At 45.5% G+C, this 23907-nt stretch overlaps 1 protein-coding gene across 1 annotated transcript in view; it reads left to right on the top strand.

The window, feature by feature from the left end:
- Window positions 1-20954: 20954 nt before the first annotated feature.
- FBXO47 (F-box protein 47) overlaps window positions 20955-23907 on the top strand; it is a 422258-nt gene continuing 419305 nt past the window's right edge. Inside the window, exon 1 of the mRNA XM_089657332.1 lies at window positions 20955-21120. Coding sequence (XP_089513458.1) covers window positions 20967-21120 — 154 coding nt within the window. The 5' untranslated portion in view covers window positions 20955-20966. The remainder of the gene's footprint in view (window positions 21121-23907) is intronic.

The following is a 23907-nucleotide window of genomic DNA, read 5'->3' as shown; positions in this document are numbered from 1 at the left end:
CAAACAGATTCCAATCCTTTCTCAATCTCAAAGGTTTCGGAAGATTCCCGACAAAGTGTTTTAATTGGTGATATTTCCACCCATCTATCTTAATAAAAAGTTCCCTTTTGTCCTTTTTCAAATCCTTAAGTGTTCTCAATTCCTGCCCTTCCATAATATCCCTCAGTTGAATATCCTCCTTTTTAAACCATTTTCCTGTGCTCTCCTCCCTACCTGGGGGAAAATACTCCGTGTTCCTCAGTGAAATCAAATGTGAATTAAAATCCCATCTCATAAACCTGTGCAATCCGTCCCAAACCTTTAAAACATTTAATGTATAAACACTCGTGGTATCTTTTAATTCTCTGTATTGTGCTGGTACCCATATGATTTTACTCAAGTCAACTCCACTTAATTCATTTTCAATATTGACCCACCTTTTCCCCTCTGGATTGTGTGTCCAGTCATAAATTCTTGCTAGAACTACTGCTCTATAATACCTCTTAAAATCTGGCACTCCCAATCCTCCCCTCTCTTTATTTCTACTCAACAAATCATAAGATATTCTAGGTTTTTTATTTTTCCATATGTATCTTGTTAACATCTTTTTAATTACCTTAAAAAAAACCTCCGGAAGTTTAACTGGGATCATCTGAAATATATACAGGATTTTAGGCACAATTACCATTTTTATCAGATTTATGCGCCCTATCCAAGACGGATTACCTCCTCCCAATTTCTTTAATTCCTCCTTAATTTCATTTAAAAGTGGGATATAATTTGATTTATACAAGTTCGTATATGAACCAGTGAGTTTAACCCCTAGATATTTTATCTCTCTATCATTCCATATAAAAGGGAATTCTTTTTGTATCTTGTCTTTTTCACTATTCGGAAGATTTACATTTAAGATCTGTTTTTGTAACGGACCACCTGACAGCACCTCTATCAGTCCCCTGATAGAGCCTCCCCAGAGTGCAGAGTCTAAGTACCGGAACACTTGTTCACCAGGGCCCCTAATGGTGGGGATGGACTTGGAGCGCTCCGGGACCAGGTCGCAGCTACCGGGTATCTTTACCAGAGGTAGAGGAGTCTGCCAGAGGCTCCTGTGGGTTAAGAGTCTGATGTGAGGGATCCCTGAGGGATGGATGAGCAAGATCAGAGTCAAACAGGCCGTGTTGGTAACTAGCGGGTCGGTGCAGTACAAGACGGTAGGCAATGGATAGTCGGGTCACACGCAGGGTCAATACCAGAAGATCAGATCTATAAGGGAGCATCCAGGAGCAGAGTCAGGCAAGCCAAGGGATCAGGACAGGGGAAGGCAACAAGGTCAGACAATCCAGATCAGAGTACTCACAACACAGGCAACAGGATACACAAAGACCATTCGGCAACAAGTGTCTGTGCAGGGCTAGTTTAAGTAGCCCGCCCTGCACCTGACAGGCGCAGCCTAGGTCCTAGTGCCTGCCCAGTACTGTCATAGACGACGGGTGCGCCTGGGTCCTAGTGCCCTGCTGCCTGCATGTCTTGACAGACACCTACGCATGTGTAGACCCGCGATGGTCCCTGACATTGCCCCCCCCCATGGGCATCCTCCGGGTGCTCAACTGATCTCTCCTCCGCGGTTGGCTACGATGGAACTCCCGGATGAGTCTAGGGGCATGGACATTTTGGGCTGGTTCCCAAGAGTTCTCCTCTGGACCATAGCCTTTCCACTTAATCAAGAACTGGGTCTGGCCTCCCCTCCTTCGACAATTTAGAATTGCTTCCACTTCAAATTCCTCTTGGTCCTCAACAGTAATGGCTTCAGGGGGTCTGGATTCCCGGTCAGGAAATGGATCTGAGACTACCGGTTTCAGCAATGAAACATGGAACACCGGGTGAATCTTAAAGGTTTCTGGAAGGACAAGCTCATAAGCCACTTTGTTAACCATGCGTTTGACCTTAAAGGGTCCTAAAAATTTTGGTCCTAGCTTCTTCGAGGGACAAAGTAGTTTCAGGTTAGTTGTTGCTAGCCAGACCTTATCCCCTGGTTGCAGCACTAGTTCCCCCCTTCGCTTCTTGTCAAACATCTCTTTGTTATCTTCCTGGGCCTTAGCCATGGCCTCCTGCAGTAGTTTGTTGTTATCAGAAAAAAAACTGACCATGCTTTGGGTGGCTGGAACTGCAATCAGGTCAGGCATTAAGGTTGGGTGGCGAATTCTGCTAGGGGCAGGAGTGTCAGCCAGTCGTTTTGCAAAAAAGACGTGTAGCACCCCAGGTACTGCTCCAAGGCCTGATTGGTCCTCTCTGTCTGTCCGTTGGTCTGGGGATGAAAAGCGGAGGAGAGTGATAGCTTGATACCCAGGGCCCTGCACAAGGCTCTCCAAAATTTGGAGGTAAATTGTACCCTGCGATCGGATACCATGTCTTCTGGAACCCCATGTAACCTGACCACTTCTCTGATAAAAATCCGAGCAGTCTCTATAGCCGAAGGAATACTCTTCAAGGGTACAAAATGAGCCATTTTCGACAGGCGGTCAACAATGACAAAAATTGCAGTATGACCCTGGGACGGAGGTAGCTCCACTATAAAATCCATGGCTATCATTTGCCAAGAGCAAGCAGGAATGGGTAGTGGGCGTAGCAGGCCCCAGGCCTTGTTTCTAGTTGGCTTGTTTCTCTGGCAAACAGCACAAGACTTCACGTATCGTTTACAATCTCTGTTCATGTTAGGCCACCAGAAGGTGCGTTTCAGCAGCTCCAAAATGCCCTGCCATTGGATGATCGTGACAGTGCCCCAAGACCTGCGTCTGCACCTCCTCCGGTACCACAATCAATCCCTCCTTTCCTATCAAACCTCCTTCGCGGGAGAGTGGTACTTCTGGTAAGGAAGACCATGTCCCTGATGCGTCTTGCATTTTCGCACGCAGATCAGTTTGTAGGGCCAAAAAGTTCCCTGATGACAGGATGGTATCCGGCCTGAGTTCCTCCTTGGGGTCCTCAAACATGTGCGAAAGGGCGTCTGGCTTAGTATTCCTTGAACCCAGCCTATAAGTGATGTGGAACGAGAAAAGAAGAGTGCCCACCTAGCTTGGCGTGGCCTTAGGCGTTTAGCTGTTCTTAGATTGTCAGGAATGGACTTGCCAATAGTGGTGGGACTCACGATGCCTTGTGGGCTGTAGTACCAGGGCTGGCCAACGGGTGCTCTCAACAACCAGAGGTTCACTTTGGCAATTAGCCATCACCTGGGGCTGATTGCAGATGGTGTATTTAAGGGATGGCCAGACCTGCAGTCTGGGCCTTGGTGTGTGTTTTTCCATGGGCCCCTGTACCTTGTAACCTGCATTCCTGTTCCTGTTTCTGCCTGACTTGTTGCCGACCCTGCCTGATCCTGACCTCTGCTGACTTCTCCTGTTTGATCCCTGGCTTGTGACCCTGACCATTCTCTCCGCCTTCTCCTCCTGTACCTACCAGCCGATAGTTATCGGCCTGCCTGACTACGTTGTGCTCTATATATGTATGTACCTGTGTATCTATACCAGTTTAGGTTTGGGTTTGTTTCACCTTGTTGTATGTATTTGTGTTAGCTTGGGGTTTGGTGCACTGCGTTTATATTTGTATTGTTAGTCTTAATAAATTGTCTTATTTATACCATATCTGGAGCCTGCGTTTCCCTCTGTCAGTACACACATCTCTGGACACACCCGCATCCCTGACATTACACCAAGACCAATCCTGACCAGAAGTGGCTGTACAGGGAAGCCATCTTGGCTTATTGTTGCTGGGAAGGATGGATCTTGATGAGGTGGTGAATTTATCTCTGCTAGTGTTTGATGACAAAGACAATGCTTATCAGACTCTGAAGGAGTATACCCGGGATCAACTGCTAGAGTGTATAAGGATCGCTCATTGTCTAGTTGATCAGGGCACAGAGTTTTCTGAGGTGCAGCCATTGATCCAGGTTTGTGCTGAGTTGGCTCGGTCCTGTACCCCTGAAAGCAGGAATGACTTTTTTCCCCCATTTAGTGTGGATCAAGTGGAATCACTGGTATGGTTGTTGGAGGATGATCCAGATTGTTTCCATGAGCACTATGCAGCTTGTCCATCACATGTGCTTATGGATTGCATAAACGCAGTGCAGTCTTTGATCAGACAGGCTATGTGTAAGCTGAGTTTTGTTAAACCAGTACTGCAGACATGGACAGATTTGTTACACCCAGCCTCAGTCGGCTTGCATCATCATTCCTCTGCTCAAGGCACTCTTCCTGCATCCCCGACAGCACCCCCAGTGATGGCCCAGTATACTCTACTAACTACCACATACCAGTCCCCTGCTCCCACTCGCTGCACCTATCCTTTCTTCAACCCTGTAAAGAAGTCCTCTGTAGCAACTGCTCCCTCCTCTGTTCCATCCCCCAGCTCTTCTCTGTCTTCAGCTGCTCCATCCGTTTACAAACCTGCACTTACTTACAGTGCTCCGGTAACTAAAACCAGGAAAAGGCGAAAATTCTTTCCAACCAATACCATCCTGCCAGTATCCAAACCGGTCAGCCTGCCATCTGAGAACCCGCCTTCCTTGGTGCAGCCTGGTACCTCGGCGCCCACAATTCAGCCTGATGTCTTTACCCGGCCTGATGTCTCTACCCAGCCTGATGTCTCTACCCAGCCTGATGTCCTTACCCAGCCTGATGTCCTTACCCAGCATGATGTCTCTACCCAGCCTGATGAACTGATCCAGCCTGATTATCCTATTATGCCAGACGACTCGGTGCCCGCAGTCTTGCCAGACGACTCGGTGCCCGCAGTCTTGCCAGACGACTCGGTGCCCGCAGTCTTGCCAGACGACTTGGTGCCCGCAGTCATGCCAGACGACTCGGTGCCCGCTGTTCCGCCAGTTGACTCGGTGCCTGCAGTCTTGCCAGACGACTCGGTGCCCGCAGTCTTGCCAGATGACTCGGTGCCCGCAGTCTTGCCAGACGACTCGGTGCCCGCTGTTCCGCCAGTTGACTCGGAGTCCACGGTCTTGCCAGACGACTCGGTGCCTGCGGTCTTGCCAGATGACTCGGTGCCCGCGATCTTGCCAGACGACTCGGTGCCCGCAGTCTTGCCAGACGACCTGGTGCCCGCCGCCCCGCCTGGGGGCCCGGTGCCCGCCGCCCCGCCTGGTTTCCCAGTGCCCGCCGCCCCGCCTGGTTTCCCAGTGCCCGCCGCCCCGCCTGGTTTCCCAGTGCCCGCCGCCCCGCCTGGTTGCCCGGTGCCTGCCGCTCCGCCTGGGGGCCCGGTGCCCGCCGCTCCACCTGGTGGCCCGGTGCCCGCCGCTCCGCCTGGTGGCCCGGTGCCCGCCGCTCCGCCTGGTGATCTGGCGTCCAGCCCGACGTGCCTCCGTCCGGTGTTCAGCCGACGTGCCTCCGTCCAGTGTCCAGCCCAAAGTGCCTCTGTCCGGTGTCCAGCCCGAAGTGCCTCCGTCCGGTGTCCAGCCCGAAGTGCATCCGTCCGGTGTCCAGCCCGAAGTGCATCCGTCCGGTGTCCAGCCCGAAGTGCCTCCGTCCGGTTTCCAGCCCGAAGTGCCTCCGTCCGGTGTCCAGCCCGAAGTGCCTCCGTCCGGTGTCCAGCCCGAAGTGCCTCCGTCCGGTGTCCAGCCCGAAGTGCCTCCGTCCGGTGCCCAGCCCGATGTGCCAGTCTTTGATATCCCGCTAGTCACCGGACCCGGGCGGTGGAACATTTTGCCCAGCTAGGACTGTTTGGAGCGTCCTGAGGCCGCTCCTTGATGGGGGGGTACTGTCAGGAATGGACTTGCCAATAGTGGTGGGACTCACAATGCCCTGTGGGCTGCAGTACCAGGGCTGGCCAGCGGGTGCTCTCAACAACCAGAGGTTCACTTCGGCAATTAGCCATCACCTGGGGCTGATTGCAGGTGGTGTATTTAAGGGGTGGCCAAACCTGCAGTCTGGGCCTTGGTGTGTGTTTTTCCATGGGCCCCTGTACCTTGTAACCTGCATTCCTGTTCCTGTTTCTGCCTGACTTGTTGCCGACCCTGCCTGATCCTGACCTCTGCTGACTTCTCTTGTTTGATCCCTGGCTTGTGACCCTGACCATTCTCTCCGCCTGCTCCTCCTGTACCTACCTGCCGATAGTTATCGGCCTGCCTGACTACGTTGTGCTCTATATGTGTATGTACCTGTGTATCTATACCAGTTTAGGTTTGGGTTTGTTTCACCTTGTATGTATTTTTGTTAGCTTGGGGTTTGGTGCACTGCGTTTATATTTGTATTGTTAGTCTTAATAAATTGTCTTATTTATACCATATCTGAAGCCTGCGTTTCCCTGTGTCAGTACACACATCTCTGGTCACACCCGCATCCCTGACATAGATATTCGAGATTCTTGTGATCTGTGAAGATTAAAATCGGGTGGGCTGCTCCTTCCAGCAAGTATCTCCACTCCTCCAGAGCGGTCTTGATGGCCAGTAGCTCTCGGTCCCCAATGTCATAGTTACGCTCTGCCGGGGTGAGTTTCCTAGAGAAAAATACCACTGGATGCAGCAGTTCTTTTGGCCCTTTCCTCTGGGACAGAATTGATCCCACCGCGTTTTCGGATGCATCCACTTCTAGCACATATGGTAGTGCTGTGTCCGGGTGGCCCAGAATGGGAGCTGTGGTAAATAATCGTTTCAAAGTTTCAAATGCTTCCTGAGCTTCTGATGTCCATTTAAAGTGGACCCCTGACTTAGTCAGCTGCGTGATAGGGGAGACCAGACCTGAAAAATTCCTAATGAACTTCCTGTAGAAGTTGGCGAACCCAATGAATCGTTGGATGCCTTTTTTATCAGCTGGGATTGGCCATTCAAGAATTGCTGCGACTTTTTGGGAATCCATTGCAACCCCCGCAGTGGAGATGATCAGACCCAGGAAAGAAATGCTCTGCTGTTCAAAACAACACTTATCGGCCTTGGCATATAAGCCGTGTAGGCACAAACGCTCCAGAAACTTAATCACATGAACTCTATGGGTGTCTAAGGAAGGTGAGAATATCAGGATGTCATCTAGGTACACAATGATAAAAACATCCAGGAAATCCCTGAAGACATCGTTAACAAAATGCTGGAAGGTGGCCGGAGCGTTGCAGAGTCCATAAGGCATAACCAGATACTCGAAGTGGCCGAACCGAGTGCGAAAAGCTGTCTTCCACTCGTCCCCTTCCCGGATGCGTACCAAATTGTATGCCCCACGGAGGTCCAACTTGGTAAAGCAAACCGCCGCTCTCAGGCTTTGGAAGAGCTCTGGGACTAGCGGTAAAGGGTAACGGTTCTTAATCGTAATTCGATTTAATTCCCGATAATCTACACAAGGCCTCAAGGTTTTATATTTCTTTTCCACAAAGAAAATACCCGCCCCTGCTGGTGAATTGGAAGGACGGATAAATTTCTTCCGGAGGTTCTCCTCTATATATTCCTTCAACACCCCCAATTCCACCTCAGATAACGGAAAAATGCGGCTAAAGGGAATCTCGGATCCTGGTAATAAATCAATAGGACAGTCATATGGGCGATGTGGGGGCAAGGTGTCGGCCCCACGTTTGCTAAAAACGTCAAGGTAGTCATGATATACTACTGGAACAACCTGTCTCAGACTGGAATCCTCCTCAGCACACAGGAGAATTTGGGGGGCCCCGGGCCCTGAGGCATGGCAATTTTCCCGACAATATGCCGAAGGAAAACTGAGGGAACCGGTCTCCCAGTTGATCTGGGGGTTGTGGGCTTGTAGCCACGGAAGCCCCAGGATCACTGAGAAAAGGGGTGACGCGATGGTGTCAAAACGTAACAACTCCCGGTGAAAACCCATTATGGTGGTAAGCATAGGGGGAGTCTCTTGATCTACTAATCCCGATTTAATCTGGGAACCGTCAGCTAAAAATAAGTTAAGCCCCCATTTCCTGGCCTGTAAAGGAATTTCCTGCTAACGGGCAAAGTCAAGGTCCACAAAACAACTGCAGGCCCCGAGTCAATGATTGCTGTGGTTTCCACGATCCTTCCTGGAAGCTGCAAAAAGAGGGGCACTGCTAAGTAACTGGATTGGCTTATATTTCCCATGGAACAAGAAGGAACTGAAGTTCTCGACTTACGTGCTTTCACCGGGCAAGTCTGCACGACATGTCCAGCTTCTCCACAGTAAAAACAGAGGTTCCTGATGCGTCTTCGCTGGCGTTCCTCTGGGGTGAGGGTCTGCCGAGCCAACCCCAGCTGCATGGGTTCAGAAGTATCCACGGGAACGGATGGTAGATTATCGGTGGAGGTTACTTGACCTGTGCCCCTGGGAGGTGCCCATGTGAATCCTTGACCCTGGCCTGACCTCTCAGACCGGCGTTCCCACAACCTGCGATCAATTTGGATCGCCAGGGCGATCAGATCTTCCAAGGACTCTGGGAGGCCAACTCGGGCTAGCTCATCCTTTAGCGCCTCTGAGAGTCCGACCCGGAATTGGTGACGCAGGGCAGCGTCATTCCAATGCGTGTCCCCCATCCATCGCCTGAACTCAGAGGCATATTCCTCTGCTGCTCGGCAACCCTGTCGGAGTGAGTAAAGGGTGGATTCGGCCGAAGCCACCCGTTGGGGGTCATCGTAAAGGATGGCCATAGCTTCAAAAAAATGCGTCTACAGACTGTAGCTGGGAAGCCTGACTTTCCCTTAATCTATGGGCCCAGTCCTGGGGTTCGTCTTGTAGTAGGGACATAATGAATCCTACTTTGACCGACGCAGTGGTGAATGTACGGGGTTGCAGGTCAAAATATAGCAGACATGCGTTTTTAAAAGACCTGAATCGTGCACGAAAATGTTCAGGCATGGGAACACGAGGTTCGGCTGGTGAAGGTGCAGCCGCAGCCCTTGTGGGAGATCCAGAGGTTCCTCCAGAGCCGACGGCCGAAGCCTGGCTCTGGGAAGGAGTCTCAGACATAGTGATGGTATCAAAATGATTTTCCAAACGTGAACATTTATCCTGAAGTGCAGTTACTGCCTGAGTCAGGGCGGATAAATGTCGGCAAATGTCCTCTAGTGGAGAGGGCCTCCCTCCAGACTCAGTCATGGCCGAATGGTACTGTAACGGATCACCTGACAGCACCTCTATCAGTCCCCAGAGTGCGGAGTCTAAGTACCGGAACACTTGTTCACCAGGGCCCCTGATGGTGGGGATGGACTTGGAGCGCTCCGGGACCAGGTCGCAGCTACCGGGTATCTCTACCACAGGTAGAGGAGTCTGCCAGAGGCTCCTGTGGGTTAAGAGTCTGATGTGAGGGAGCCCGGGGATCCCTGAGAGATGGATGGATGAGCAAGATCAGAGTCAAACAGGCCGTGTCGGTAACTAGCGGGTCGGTGCGGTACAAGACGGTAGGGAAGGGATAGTCGGGTCACATGCAGGGTCAATACCAGAAGATCAGATCTATAAGGGAGCATCCAGGAGCAGAGTCAGGCAAGCCAAGGGGTCAGGACAGGAGAAGGCAACAAGGTCAGACAATCCAGATCAGAGTACTCACAACACAGGCAACAGGATACGCAAAGACCATTCGGCAACAAGTGTCCGTGCAGGGCTGGTTTAAGTAGCTGACAGGCGCAGCCTAGGTCCTAGTGCCTGCCCAGTACTGGTATAGACGACGGGTGCGCCTGGGTTCTACTGCCCTGCTGCCTGCATGTCTTGACAGACACCTACGCATGTGTAGACCCATGCGAAGCGATGGTCCCTGACAGTTTTTGTTGGGTTGATTTTCAAATTTGATAACTCCCCATAATCCTTTAAGTTCTTCATTAAATTTGGGAGTGTTATCCTAGGATTTCCCACATAAAACAACAGGTCATCCGCAAAGGCTGCCACTTTATGTTCAATTCCTCCTATCTGTATTCCTTTTATGTCCATATTTTTCCTAATTGTTGCCAGCAAAGGTTCCAATGATAATACATACAACAATGGGGACAGTGGGCATCCCTGTCTTGTTCAATTTGACATCCCAATAGGTCCTGACCTCTCTCCGTTGACCACAATAACCGCAGAGGGCTCTCTATACAATTTTCCTATCTACTTTCTCATTCTAACTCCCAATCCTAGGGTCTCCAGAGTGTCCATCATAAAGCTCCAATCTACTCTATCGAATGCTTTTTCAGCATCAATCGAAAGCACCACTACCGGAGTTTTCCCCTTCCTAGCCTTCTGGATAAGCAACAAAGTTCTTAACCCATTGTCTTTACCCTCCCTCCCTGGCACAAATTCCACCTGGTCCCCCTGAATCCATTTTGGCATTAAATCTTTCAATCTATTTGCTAAAACCTTTGTATATAACTTAGTGTCTATGTTCAAAAGTGAGATTGGTCTATAGCTAGAGCACTGAGAAGCATCCTTCCCTTCCTTTTGAATAAGCACCACATGGGCCTGTAAAGATTCCCGCCTCATCTCCATCTCCCCACCCACGGCGTTCATATATTTCTTCAATTTAGGTATTAACAATTCACTATATTTTTTATAGTACCTCACAGTATATCCATCTGGGCCTGGACTTTTCCCTGTCATGGTACTCTTTAATGCTAGTTTTATTTCCTCCTGTGTAATTTCTAAATCAAGGGAATTCAGTTGATCTTCGCTCAACGTCGATAGTCCTGCATTTTTTAAATATACCCTTTTTTTTTCTCTGCTCTCATTTCCACTTTTGTTTACTGAATCCTGGGAAGTAATATTATACAATTTACTATAATATTCCTTAAACACCTTGACGATCTCTTTAGTAGAATAAACCGTTTCTCCCTTGGGTTTTCTTATTTTTTCTATATAATTCCTGTTTTTCTTTTTCCTCAAGGCTCTCATTAAATATTTTCCTGGTCTATCTCCCCATCTATACCTCTCACTTGCCACTCTATTAAAAACTCTTCTCCTCTCCTCCTCCATCAATATCTCTATTTCTTCTTTCTTTTTTATTACTTTCTGTCTTGTCTCTTTTGTTATTCCATTTTTATGTATCTGCTCCAGGTCAATTATTTCTTTTAACAGCGCAGTAAGTTTCTCTCTTCTTTCCCTTTTCTTTTTTGCCCCGGACGCGATCAATATACCTCTTATGTAGGCCTTATGGGACTCCCACACTGTAGCCACCGACACCTCCTCCGTCTCATTCTCCTGAAAAAAGCTTTCAATCTCTTCTCTAATCTTCTGATTAATCTCCTGATCCAGAAGAGCCTCAATCAACTTCCATCCTATACCACCTGTCAACCACCTCCCCCATTCTAATTTCAATATGACAGGGGCATGGTCTGAGAGAGACATTGCCTCTATTTCTACTTTAGCCACCATCTCTATAAGTTGATGATCAACCAATATATAGTCTAATCTTGAATATATCTCGTGTGCATTAGAGAAGAAGGTATAATCTCTCTCTTTTCCATGTATTATTCTCCAAATATCTACCAGTTGGCACTCATGCATCACCTTCTTTAAAGTTCTCAGAGACTTACCTCCCGCTCGCTGCACTGAAGAGGTCGTATCCATTTGTGGATCCATACAGAAATTCAAGTCCCCTGCCACTATCAAGCGTCCCTTTTTGAAGGCCATCAGTTTTCTCAAGACACCTTTCAAATATAACTCCGGTCTCTTATTTGGGCAATAAATATTTGCAATTGTACATTCCATCTCTTGCAATCTACCTTTCAAAAACAAATATCTCCCCTCAGGATCTATTTCTCTCTCCTCTATCTCCAACCTTATATTTTTTGCAAACACTATTGCTACTCCCCTAGCTCTCTTAATTGGGGAATCTGCATAAAACCATGTTGGGTAATTTCTAGAATTCAACTTAATATTTGCCTTAATCTCAAGATGTGTCTCCTGCAAAAACACCACCGAAGCTTCTATATGTTGCAGCTCTTTGAATAACCTAAATTTTTTCCCAGGACAATTCAACCCATTTACATTATAAGTTATACACCGTAATTCTTCCATACTTCTTGTATCACTGCTTTTATACCTCCTTCTATTGTGCAGAGTGTTGTCCCTAAAGCCCCTCCCACACCACCTCCCTTCCAGCAGCCCATCCCACCCCTCTTCCCATCTATCACCTCCCCCCCACCCATCCCCCTCCCATTTTTCCCCTCCCATTTTTAGGCTTGTGAAATGCCAACTAATCATTTGTGGGCCTATTCCCACTTTTGATTCACCCTTCGGGCTAAACTCCGCCCATGAACGGCTCTCCCTCCTTCCAACCTCCCCAATTACCCTCCTTCTATCTAATTGGCTCGATAGATTTCCACTGAACTCTTAAACACAAATCTCTAGAAGAGATACCATATGGAGGAGGAAGTGAGAGAGAGGGGGAAGAGAAAACATTTTTTTTAACCCTCTCCCCTCTACCTCCCCCCTCTAACACACTGCCAGTCCTCCTTCCCCATAACTCCTATTTCCCCTTCTTGTTCCCATCCAGGAATCTCTATTCTTTGCAAATCAAGTCTTTCACAGAAGTCTCTCAAGTCCTCAGGGAATCTCAGATAAGCTGTAGCCCCGTTCTTCCATCCAATTAGGCACGCTGGAGTTCCCCATCTATAATGCACATTCTGTTTTCTCATCTGCTCTAGCAGGGGTTTCAAAGATCTCTTTCTCCACAAAGTCTCAGGTGCTAAATCTGCAAAAATCTGAATGTTTATATCTTCATACTTAATAATTGTTCTTCCCTTGATCTTCCTCCAAATCGCTTCCTTATCTCCATACTTATGGAATTGCACAATTATGTCTCTCGATTTTTCCTTCCCGTTTCTTTGTTGATATTTTCCTGTTCTAAAGACTCCATCCAGTTTAATCAACTCTGTATCAGAACTGTCCAGTATGGAGTTTAAGAGTTTACAGACCAATTCCTGCAGTTCTTCCCCCCTTGAAATCGCTGGGACTCCTCGTATCCTAAGATTACTCTTCCTATCTCTGTTTTCTTGTACCTCTATCTTATAAAGCAGTTTTCTCTGAGCTTTCCCAATGGTAATTGTCCTTTTTTCTAATTCGGAAATATTTTGGGCATGATTTTTAACCTTTTCCTCCGTTTCTTCCACTCTCAACAACAAATGCCCCAAATCTTTCCGAATAGTTGCCATTTCTTGCTTTATTGTTTTTTCCAAACTTTTAAACATTTCCGCCATCTCTTTTTTGTTCGGTACTTGTAGATCACTTTCAGAGTCTTTCCTTTCCATATTTTCTATCACTTGTTGACTACTACTATTCATTTCCAGAGATAATCTGGGAGTATTTTCCAAACTAATTTCCATTTCCCTTTTTTCACTTCCACCTTGGGGTCTTTCTGGAGTCACATTTCCCTGGGACGTGTATTTTTTAATCGTACCAGTTTGGGTCCCTTTAAGCCCACTTCCTTTAGCACTTTTGTTCTTCATATCTTCTTATGAAACCTGTTTTTTTTTCTATAAAGCCAGGATAGGTATTCAGACTATGTACTAGGACGCCAGTTTTAATCTACTATTTGTCCATTTACACATTTATATCCTCTTCTAGGGCCGATTAATCCCTTTTCCTCTTTTCCGTCCTCACCTCCCCTGGGAATCCCCCTTTTCTCCCTTAATGAGCATTTAAGTATATCACACAGTCCAATATGCAGCCAGCCTAGGCCGCTCTCACTCACCCTCCTCTCACTCGAATCTCCTGTGAGGTGGCTCCAGGCTGCAACCATCCAGCATTCCACCTCTGTTCATTTTCTTGGGGGGATTCCTCCAGGGTCTTCTTCTTTATGTGGCTGTCTGTGGGCCTGTCTGTAGGCCTTTAGCATACCACCCAACTAGCGTACAGGCTGGGAGGCACGCTAGCATACAGGCGAGGGAGTTAGGGAGCGGGTCGGCGTCTCCTTCCCCTCTTGGGACGCTTCTCCCTCTCCCAGAGCTCCTTCGCGGCTGATCACATGGTCATGCCGCGTCACTCCGTTTCCCCAGCAACCCGCTGCTCTGTCCTCGATCTCCGCCGGAGCAATTCAGGCCACCCAGGACCCGCTCTCTCATTCTCTGTCCGCCGGACCGGCACAGCTCCACCAGCTAACCCCCTCAACCAGGTAGGTCTCCGGGGATTTCCATTAGGAGGGCTCTTTCGGTTGGTTTGGAAGCGGAGATTTGTCGGAGAGCACTTACATAGTGCTCTCCTGCACCGCCATGTTCAGGCTCCGCCCCTCAGCTTGGTCTGTTGGGGGGGTTTGGTTTTATCCTGGCATGTCAGGGCTTTCAAAACTGTGATAGGTAGTGATGAAGTGAAATAAGGAAGTTACGCACCTTCAGGCTTTCAAAGTGGTCATTGGATTTCAGGCTCCTGTATGTGTCTAGGCTCCCAAAAAGTCTCACACATGTGGTATCCCCATACTTGGTAGAAGTAGCAGAATGTATTTTGGGGTGTAATTCCACATATACCCATGGCTTGTGTGAGAAATAAATCATTTAAATGACAACTTTGTGTAAAAAGAAAAAAAAGTGCTTTTGTCATTTTCCAGAAACTTGTGGAAAAAAAATAAATCTTCCATGGACTCAATATGCCTCTCAGCAGATAGCTTAGGGTATCTACTTTCCAAAAAGGGGTCATTTGAGGGTGTTTGTACTATCCTGGTATTTTAGCACCTCAAGAAAGTGATGGGCAGTCAGAAAGTACCGTATTTTTCGCCGTATAAGACGCACCTGACTATAAGACGCACCTAGGTTTTAGAGGCAGAAAACAGGAAAAAAAAATTCTGAACTAAGGGACTGCAGACACAGTACTGGAGATGACCAGAGACTGCGGACAGCACAGGGATGACCAGAGACTGCGGACAGCACAGGGATGACCAGAGACTGCGGACAGCACAGGGATGACCAGAGACTGTGGACAGCACAGGGATGACCAGAGACTGCGGACAGCACAGGGATGACCAGAGACTGCGGACAGCACAGGGATGACCAGAGACTGCGGACAGCACAGGGATGACCAGAGACTGCGGACAGCACAGGGATGACCAGAGACTGCGGAAAGCACAGGGATGACCAGAGACTGCGGACAGTACAGATGACTGCTGACCTTTGGGGAGGTGGGGAGCGGGTACCTGAATTTGACAGGTACCTGCTCTTACTTCCGCGGAGTTGTTCTTTCATCTTACCTGTTCCTCGATCCAGCCACACGCTGTCTTCCCGGCTTCTGTAATGGCGCTCGGCATGACAGCCGGGTGCCCAGTGCGCATGAGCGAGAAGCACTTGCGCTTTGTGATTGGTCCGACGGCTTCTGGGATCTGTCTTGTGTCCCAGGTACCGCCTTACCATTCATAAAAAGCACCGCTTCTTGCGCATGCGCACTTGGCACCCGGCTGTCATGCCCAGTGCCCACACTACAGAAGCCGGGAAGACAGCACGCCGCTGGATAGAGGAACTGGTAAGGTCCCGCTGCAGAGCTGAGCGGCCGGCCCGGTATTCTGACACGGCCGCGGTGGAAATACCGGACCGGCCGCTCCATATTCGCCTTATAAGACGCACTGACATTTCCCCCCCAGTTTTGGGGAAGAAAAAGTGCGTCTTATACGGCGAAAAATACGGTAAAAGCTGTGTAAATTCCATTATCTATACCATAGTTTGTAGACGCTATAACTTTCACACAAAGCAATAAATATACACTTACTGGGATTTTTTAACCAAAAACATGTAGGAGAATACATTTTGGCCTAAATTTATGACAAAATTTTAGTTTTTTTGGATATTTTTTATGACCAAAATGAGAAAATAATTTTTTTTTTTTAAAAATGTTTATTTCTTCAAAATTTTTGTTTATAGCGCCAAAAATAAAAAGTGCACAGGTGATCAAATAACACCAAAAGAAAGCTCTATTTGTGTGAAAAAAGGACATAAATTTCATTTATGTACCATATTGCATGACTGCGCAATTGTCCGCTAAACTAGTGCTACGCTGTATAGCAAAAAAAATGGTGTAAATTGTAGTATCTATACCATAGTTTGTAGACGCTATAACTTTCACACAAAGCAATCAATATACACTTATTGGGATTTGTTTTACCAAAAACATGTAGCAGAATACATTTTGGCCTAAATTTATAACTAGCTTTGAGTTTACTATATATTTTTTATAGCCGAAAGTAAAAATATTGTTTTTCTTCAAAATTTTCGGTATTTTTTTGTTTATAGCGTGAAAAATAGAAAGCGCACATGTGATCAAATACCACCGAAAGAACGCTCTATTTGTGTGAAAAAAAGAAAGTAAATTTCGTTTGGGTGCAGCATTGCATGACCACGCAATTATCAGTTGAATTAGTGGAGCACCGAGTAGCAAAAAGTGGCCTGGTCGGGAAGGGGGGTAAATCCTCTGGAGGGCAAGTGGTTAAAAATCCCATTTCAGTCTTTGCAGATGACACCAAGCTGTGCAGTGGAATAACGTCCTTACAGGATGTCTTCAACTTACAAGCCGACCTCAATGCACTGTTTAATTGGGCAACTATGTGGCAAATGAGATTTAATGTTGATAAATGTAAGGTTATGCACTTGGAAGCTAAGAATATGCATGCATCATACATACTGGGGGGGGGGGGTACAACTGGGGGAATCAATGGTGGAGAAGGATCTGGGGGTTCTGGTAGATCACAAGCTTAATAATGGCATGCAATGCCAAGCTGCGGCTTCTAAAGCAAATAAAATCCGCTCTTGTATTAAAAGAGGTATAGATTTCAGAGAGAGAGATATCATATTACCCCGGTACAAATCATTAGTAAGACCTCACCTGGAATATGCAGTTCAGTTTTGGGCACCAATTCACAAAAAAAACATTGGGGAACTAAAGAAAGTACAGAGAAGGGCAACCAAACTGATATGAGGCATGGAGGAGATCAGCTATGCGGAAAGATTAGAGGAACTGAATGTATTCTCTCTTGAGAAGAGGAGATTAAGGGGGGATATGATCAACATGAATAAATACAACAGTGGTTCATATAGTGAACTCAGTGTAGAGCTATTCACCCTGAGGTCAACACAGAGGACAAGGGGGCACTCTTTACGTCTGGAGGAAAAGAAATGTAATCTCCAAACACGGAAAGGTTTCTTCACAGTGAGATCTGTGAAAATGTGGAATTGGTTCTGGCCAGCTCAGTGGATTGCTTCAAAAAAGGCCTGGATTATTTATTAGATACACAAAATATAACTGGATACTAACATTTGTAGGTAAAGTTGATCCAAGGAATATCCGATTGCCTCTCAGGGGGATCAGGAAGGATTTTTTTTCCTAGCAGGTGCAAATTGGATCATGCTTTGCTGGGTTTTTTTGCCTTCCTCTGGATCAACTGTCGGTATAGGATTATAACTTTTTTTCTTTCTATGGTTGAACTGGATGGACTTTTGTCTTTTTTCAGCCAGACTAACTATGTAACTAAAATGTTAATAAAATAGACATGGAGGTTTATTTACTAAAGCTGGTGCATGGAAGCCAATCAGCTTCTAACCTCAGCTTGTTCAATTAAGCTTTAGCAATAAAACCTGTAAGCCGATTGGTTTCTATACAGAAGTGCACAAGATTCTGAGTGAACCAGCTTTAGTAAATAAACCCCATGGTGTCACTAGGACTGCTCAATACCTGAATGTGACACAACCACCATAAAGACAGCAAAATAAATAATGATTACAAAAATAAATAAAAAAAAACCTTTGTTATCCAGAAAGAACTTTACAGCAAGATTTTGCTTATTCACATATAGACAAAAAAGCAGGTTTTCTAGAAAAATTTGCTAAAGACTGGGCAATCAAAGATAGATTTGTCTGGTCAGATTACCAGTAGACATGTTTGCTGCAAACCGAACACAGAATTTTAAGAGAAGAACCTCATAACAACTGTGAAAGTTGGTGGTGGAAATGTAGTTTTTTTTGCTGCTTCAGGGTTTGGGCAGCTTGCAGACTCGACTATACGTTCTGTATTATATCAAAGTTTATTTAATTGGAACTTTAGACCATCTGTTCAAAGGTTGAAATTCAACTGGAAATGGGTCTTTCAACATGATAATGATCTGAAGCAAACTAGCAGTCCCACAAAGGAGTGAAAAAATTGATACTGATAAATAAGTAAGTCACAGATAGCAAGATAAGTAAGCCAGGACTTGCTTTTCTTGAGATTTGTGATCTACTTATATGTAAGAGGTCATACACAGTACATCTGGTGAGCCTTTTTTGTTATGTGCACAGTACATGGAAGTGGAATAATGAGAAGAAAGAGGATTGATGTTTTTCAGTGACTTATTAATTTTATGGGTTATTCATAGTCACTCAAAAACTTTATAATAAGTGTAATGAAAGATTGTGGTCATCAGTCATGCTGCACATTGTTTGTGATTTGGGAGTTTGCTGCACCAAATTTGAATGGTATATTTTTATGTATAGTGTAATTTATGCTAAATATTATCACAGTTTGTGCTATTTGTACTATGTGGGTGAGGGTAGAGAGTTAGTATATTTATTAACATTAAGTGATTGCAAAGGAATTTTTTCTTGTGTTCCTATTCAAGTACATTTATGTATTCATTTTAGGTGCCTGTATAGGGCCACCAATTTAAGCAGTGCCTTACATATATATTGTACATTCACATCAGTCCCTGCCCTCAAGGAGCTTACAATCTAAGTACATACACATACTAGAGATAATTTAGACAGGAGACAATTAACCAACCAGCATGTCTTTAGAGTGTGGGAGGAAACCGGAGTGCCCAGAGAAAACCCATGCAGGCACAGGGAGAACATCACCTTGATCTGTCAAAAACAGACACAAGGGGGCACCAATCGAGGTGCAGCATAAAAACACTTTATTAAAATCAAAAGCCAAGTGCAAATTCACATGAGTGAGGAAGTTTGTGCTCATCTGTATTGGTAAATGATCCAGAGTCCAGTCTACCCAAGAGATGTATGTCAAGAAGGAACCAAAAGTGACATCACGCTGGGCCGGGCCATTTCCATGTGAAACTTTTAACCACCTCCCACTCAGTGCCTACCAGTGCACATCAATGCCACATATCAGTGCCCATCTGAGCTTCCTTTCATTTTCACCCATCAATGCCAATAAGTGCCACCTATCAGTGCTGCCAATCAGTGCCACCTATCAGTGCCGCCAATCAGTGCCACCTATCAGTGCCAGTCAGTGCCACCTATCAGTGCCAGTCAGTGTCGCTTATCAGTGCCAGTCAGTGCCGCATATCAGTGCCATATATCAGTGCTGCCTTTCAGTGCCCATCAGTGATGCCTGTCAATGCCCATCAGTGCAACCTACCAGTGCCTCCTCATCAGTGCCACCTATCAGTGCCCATCACTGCAGCCTCATTAGCGCACATCAGTGAAGGAGAAAAATCACTTATTTACAAAATTGTATAACAAAAACTAAGAAAAAACATTTTTTTTTCAAAATTTTCAGTGGTTTTTGGTTTGTTTAAGAACAAATAAAAACCCAGAGTTGATTAAATACCACCAAAATAAAGCTCCATCTGTCACAAAAAAATGATAAAAATTTCATATGGGTACAGTGTTACATGACCGCGCAATTGTCATTCAAAGTGCAAAAGGGCTGAAAGCTGGAAATTGGCCTGGGCAGGAAGGGGGTATAATTGCCCTGTAGGCTTGTGGTAAATCAAGATCTGTTTGCCTATTTAGATGTGGTGAAAAAGTCAACAATTTTTGCCCACTCACAAAGAAATGATCAGTCTAAAAATCGAATGGTAGGTGTATTGTAACACTCAGAGACAGAATAGCAATAAAAAATTCAAAAGAAATGCATGTCTAACAAATTATGCACTGATTTGCATGTTCATGAGGGAAATAAGTATTTGATCCCCTATCATTCAGCAGGATTTCTGACTACCAGCTGTCTTTCATACAGGTAACAAGCTGAGATTAGAAGCAGTCTCTTAAAGGGAGCACTGCTAATCTCATTTTGTTACCTATATAAAAGACACCTGTCCACAGGATCAATCAAACAATCAGATTCCAAACTCTCCACCATGGGAAAAACCAAAGAGCTGTCCAAGGATGTCAGGGACAAGATTGTAGACCTACACAAGGCTGGACTGGGCTACCAAACTATCACCAAGCAGCTTGGTGAGAAGGTAACAACAGTTGGACGTGTCTGGGTTTGGTGGTTGCCAGGAGAATGGTACTTTCCTGACTGCATTGTGCCAAAGTTTGGTGGAGGGGGGATTATGGTGGGGGGTTGTTTTTCAGGGGTTGGGCTTGGCACCTTAGTTCCAGTGAAGGGCACTGTTAAGGCGTCAGCATACCAAGACATTTTGGATCATTTCATGCTCTCAACTTTCTGGGAACAGTTTGAGGATGACCCCTACCTGTTCCTACATGACTGCACACCTGTGCACAAAGCAAGATCCATAAAGACATGGCTGAGCAAGTTTGGGGTGGAGGAACTTGACTGGCCTGGACAGAGTCCTGACTTCACCCTGATAGAACACCTTTGGGATGAATTACAGCGGAGACTGCGAGCCAGGCCTTCTTGTCCGATATCAGAACAAATGTGCTTCTGGAAGAAGGGGGTGAAAGTGCCCAGTAGGCAAGTGGTTAAAGTTCATGTGCATGTAAAGGCAGGAGCCCCAATACTTTTGGCAATATAGTGGGGAGAGAGAACATGGAGGACCTGTTGGCTATACATGTCTTTATTAAGTGGGAGAAGCCTATCCTGTTATATTTATGGAAATAATGTTAGCAGGTATGTTTTTCTAGGACATGATTAGTTGATTTAAGTGAACATCTTGAACCTAAGCTCAGCGTGCATTCATTTTACAAAATGAACATTTACTTTTCTAAATGAAGTTTGTATTTCCTTAGTAAGTCAACCCTATTGTTTCAGTTCACTTTCATAATGGAGGATTGTTTGGAGAAGTACACTAAAAGAGCATAAATAATCCTAATAAAATGGACACAATAATTTAAATTTAATTTAAATGTGTTTTAAAATATGTTTGTGTTTTTCAGAAAAGTAGTAAAAGGAACAGGAACAATGGCTCAGCCCTCCTGTGGCAGCTTCACCCTCATTCCTAACCAATATATTGCACAAACTGCTGACAGCACAAAGCTTATGGATCAGTCAACTGCGGGTTATTTCCAAGTTTTGCCCTTAGAGATATTCCACATTTTATTAGAGTACATCTCTGGTAAGGAGGAAGCTCATTGCTAAGGTATAATGTTTGCTAGATTGTTTTAATGAAAGTAACAGAGCTACATATTAGTTTTGGATGGAGCTAAGTAAAACCAAAGCCTATTCCTTACTTGATGTTATCTACTTGCACAGTTCTATTGGTGTATTTAAATTTTTTGGATATCTGCCACATTGTCTGCATTCCTGTGTAGCACAGTCTCTAACCACAAGGCAACACACATTGATTTAGGCTGGGTATACACGGATAGTGTTTTCTTTTTCAACCAGAGGGTTGAAAGAAAAACAAAAACTGACAGATTCACCCCCCCCCCCAACCTAGCCATAATGCACTGTGCTGATCGAATGCTGGTTTTCGGGCCATTTGACAGAAGCCAGTTGTTAGCCAGCTTTTGACGAGCAGATAGCAGTACACATGTACAGCCTGAAAATACAGCTTTAACCAGTTCAGATCTTTGCACCTACTATATTATTATTATACAGGATTTATATAGCGCCAACAGTTTGCGCAGCGCTTGCACAGATCGAACTGTTGGAGCCCATTCACACTTGTGCGACTTGTCATATGGCTCTGAGGTCCAAAGTAGCATGACATGTTGCACCCTATGTTTCCCAGTGGGTACCATTCATATCTGTGCCACTTCAGAGTAGTTCCTGCACTACTTTGGTCTGATTTTCATGCAGCTTAAGGGCCATAGACTTCAATGTAAACTCTCCAAAGTCTCATGAACTTTGCACCTGAATGTTGTACATGTGACTTGTGTGTGACTTTGTACAGCACAAACAATGATCCTTGGGCAAAGCCAAAGTCGCACCAAAGTCACACTTGTCCAAAGTCAGGTCACATTCACATCAAGTTGCACTATAGAGTCGCAATGAAAATCGCACGATTTTGAAGTCGCACACATGTGAATGGACCCTTAATCACAAGCTGATGTCTGCTACTGTAGCTATCAGCTTGTGCTCTGTTTGTTCAGCCGGCTTCTGGCTTCAAACTGAAAGTTATGTGATGACTGTATAGCCACTGATCGCTTTCAGTGTGGGTGGCACAGTGGTTGCCTACGTGTATAAAAACTGCAGTCACACCACACATGTGACATGTCAGAGCATATAATTCTAGCACAAAAGCTCCTGGTTAACTCTAAACTGATCAGCTGTAAAGGCTTTTAAAGTTTCGCTTATGGAGATTTTTAAGTACTGTAGTTTTATGCGATATCATGGGTGCATATAGCTTTAAGACTTGATATGTTTGGTATCTATTTACTCAATGCAACCTTATCTTTTATGCTAAACAAAATTTTAAAAATCTCCTGCACTACCTAGTGAATTTACAAAAAGAAAGCGTGAAGATTAATAGTAGTGAAATGGAGCTGCTGTAAATTCACTCTTGTCTTTTATATTTGACAAAAATGGGTATTATATTGTGTGTTTGCACTAAAATTAATTTTATATTTTTTCCTGCAAATTTGTGTATAATAAACAATTGTACAAATATAATGTGACATACACATTTGCAACTATCATCTTGTTATTCTACAGAGCCTCTGCTTTCAGAAAATATATGCAGTTCTAGGGGTTTAAGTAATTTTATTGCCAAAAATTAAGATTTTTACAGGTGTGCAAAAAATGTAGAAAAAAAAATCAGCCATGATCAATAAAAAGTAAAAAAATGGTAGGCTGTTTGTTTTTCCTAGATAAAGTTTTATTTAAAACCCAACTCTGGGCAACATATATTTTTGCTTTATGAAAAATCATTCTAAGCTAGTGTTTAAAATTAAAAAACAAAGGTTGCTGTGGTATACTCCTCTACTCTGATGCTGTCCCACTCAGTACCTCTTCTTAACCACTAGCCTACAGGGCACTTATACCCCCTTCCTGGCGAGGCCAATTTCCAGCTTTCAGCGCTGTTACACTTTGAATGACAATTGCACGGTCATGCAACACTGTATGAATTTTTTATCATTTTTTTGAGACAGGTAGAGCTTTCTTTTGGTGGTATTTAATCACCTCTGGGATTTTTATTTTTTCTTAAACAAACCAAAAAGCACTGAAAATTTTGAAAAAAAAAATTTTTTTCTTAGTTTTTGTTATACAATTTTGTAAATAAGTGATTTTTCTCCTTCACTGATGTGCGCTAATGAGGCTGCAGTGATGGGCACTGATAGGCTGCACTGATGGACACTGAGAGGTTGCACTGATAGGCACTGATGAGGAGGCACTGGTAGGTTGCACTGATGGGCATTGACAGGCATCACTGATGGGCACTGAAAGGCAGCACTGATATATGACACTGATATATGGCACTGATAGGCAGCACCGACTGGCACTGATAGGCGGCACTGACTGGCACTGATAGGCGGCACTGGCTGGCACTGTTAGGCAGCACTGACTGGCACTGATAGGTGGCACTGATGCGCACTGATAGGCAATCCTGACTGACACTGATAGGTGGCACTGATTGGCAGCACTGATAGGTGGCACTGATTGGCATTGATAGGTGGCACTGATGGGTGACATTGAAAGGCAGCTCAGATGGGCACTGATATGTGGCATTGATGTGCACTGGTATGCACTGATATGTGGCATTGATGTGGCACTGATGGGCACTGGCACATGGCACTGATGGGCACTGGCATGTGGCACTGATGGGCACTGACAGGTGGCACTTCTGGGGCCACACTGATTACCAGGGCACACTGATCATCAGTGCCCTGATGATCAGTGTACATGTCCCCTCCGCGGAAAGCCGATTACCAGCTCTCTTCTTGAGCTGTTAGCGTGACAG

This window comes from Staurois parvus, unplaced genomic scaffold (genome assembly GCF_062004578.1).
Source record: "Staurois parvus isolate SC_StPar_1 unplaced genomic scaffold, SC_StPar_1.0 ptg000983l, whole genome shotgun sequence".
Lineage (NCBI taxonomy): Eukaryota > Metazoa > Chordata > Amphibia > Anura > Ranidae > Staurois > Staurois parvus.
The sequence above is the reverse complement of the archived record's forward strand: the minus strand, read 5'-3'. Positions and strand labels throughout refer to the sequence as shown.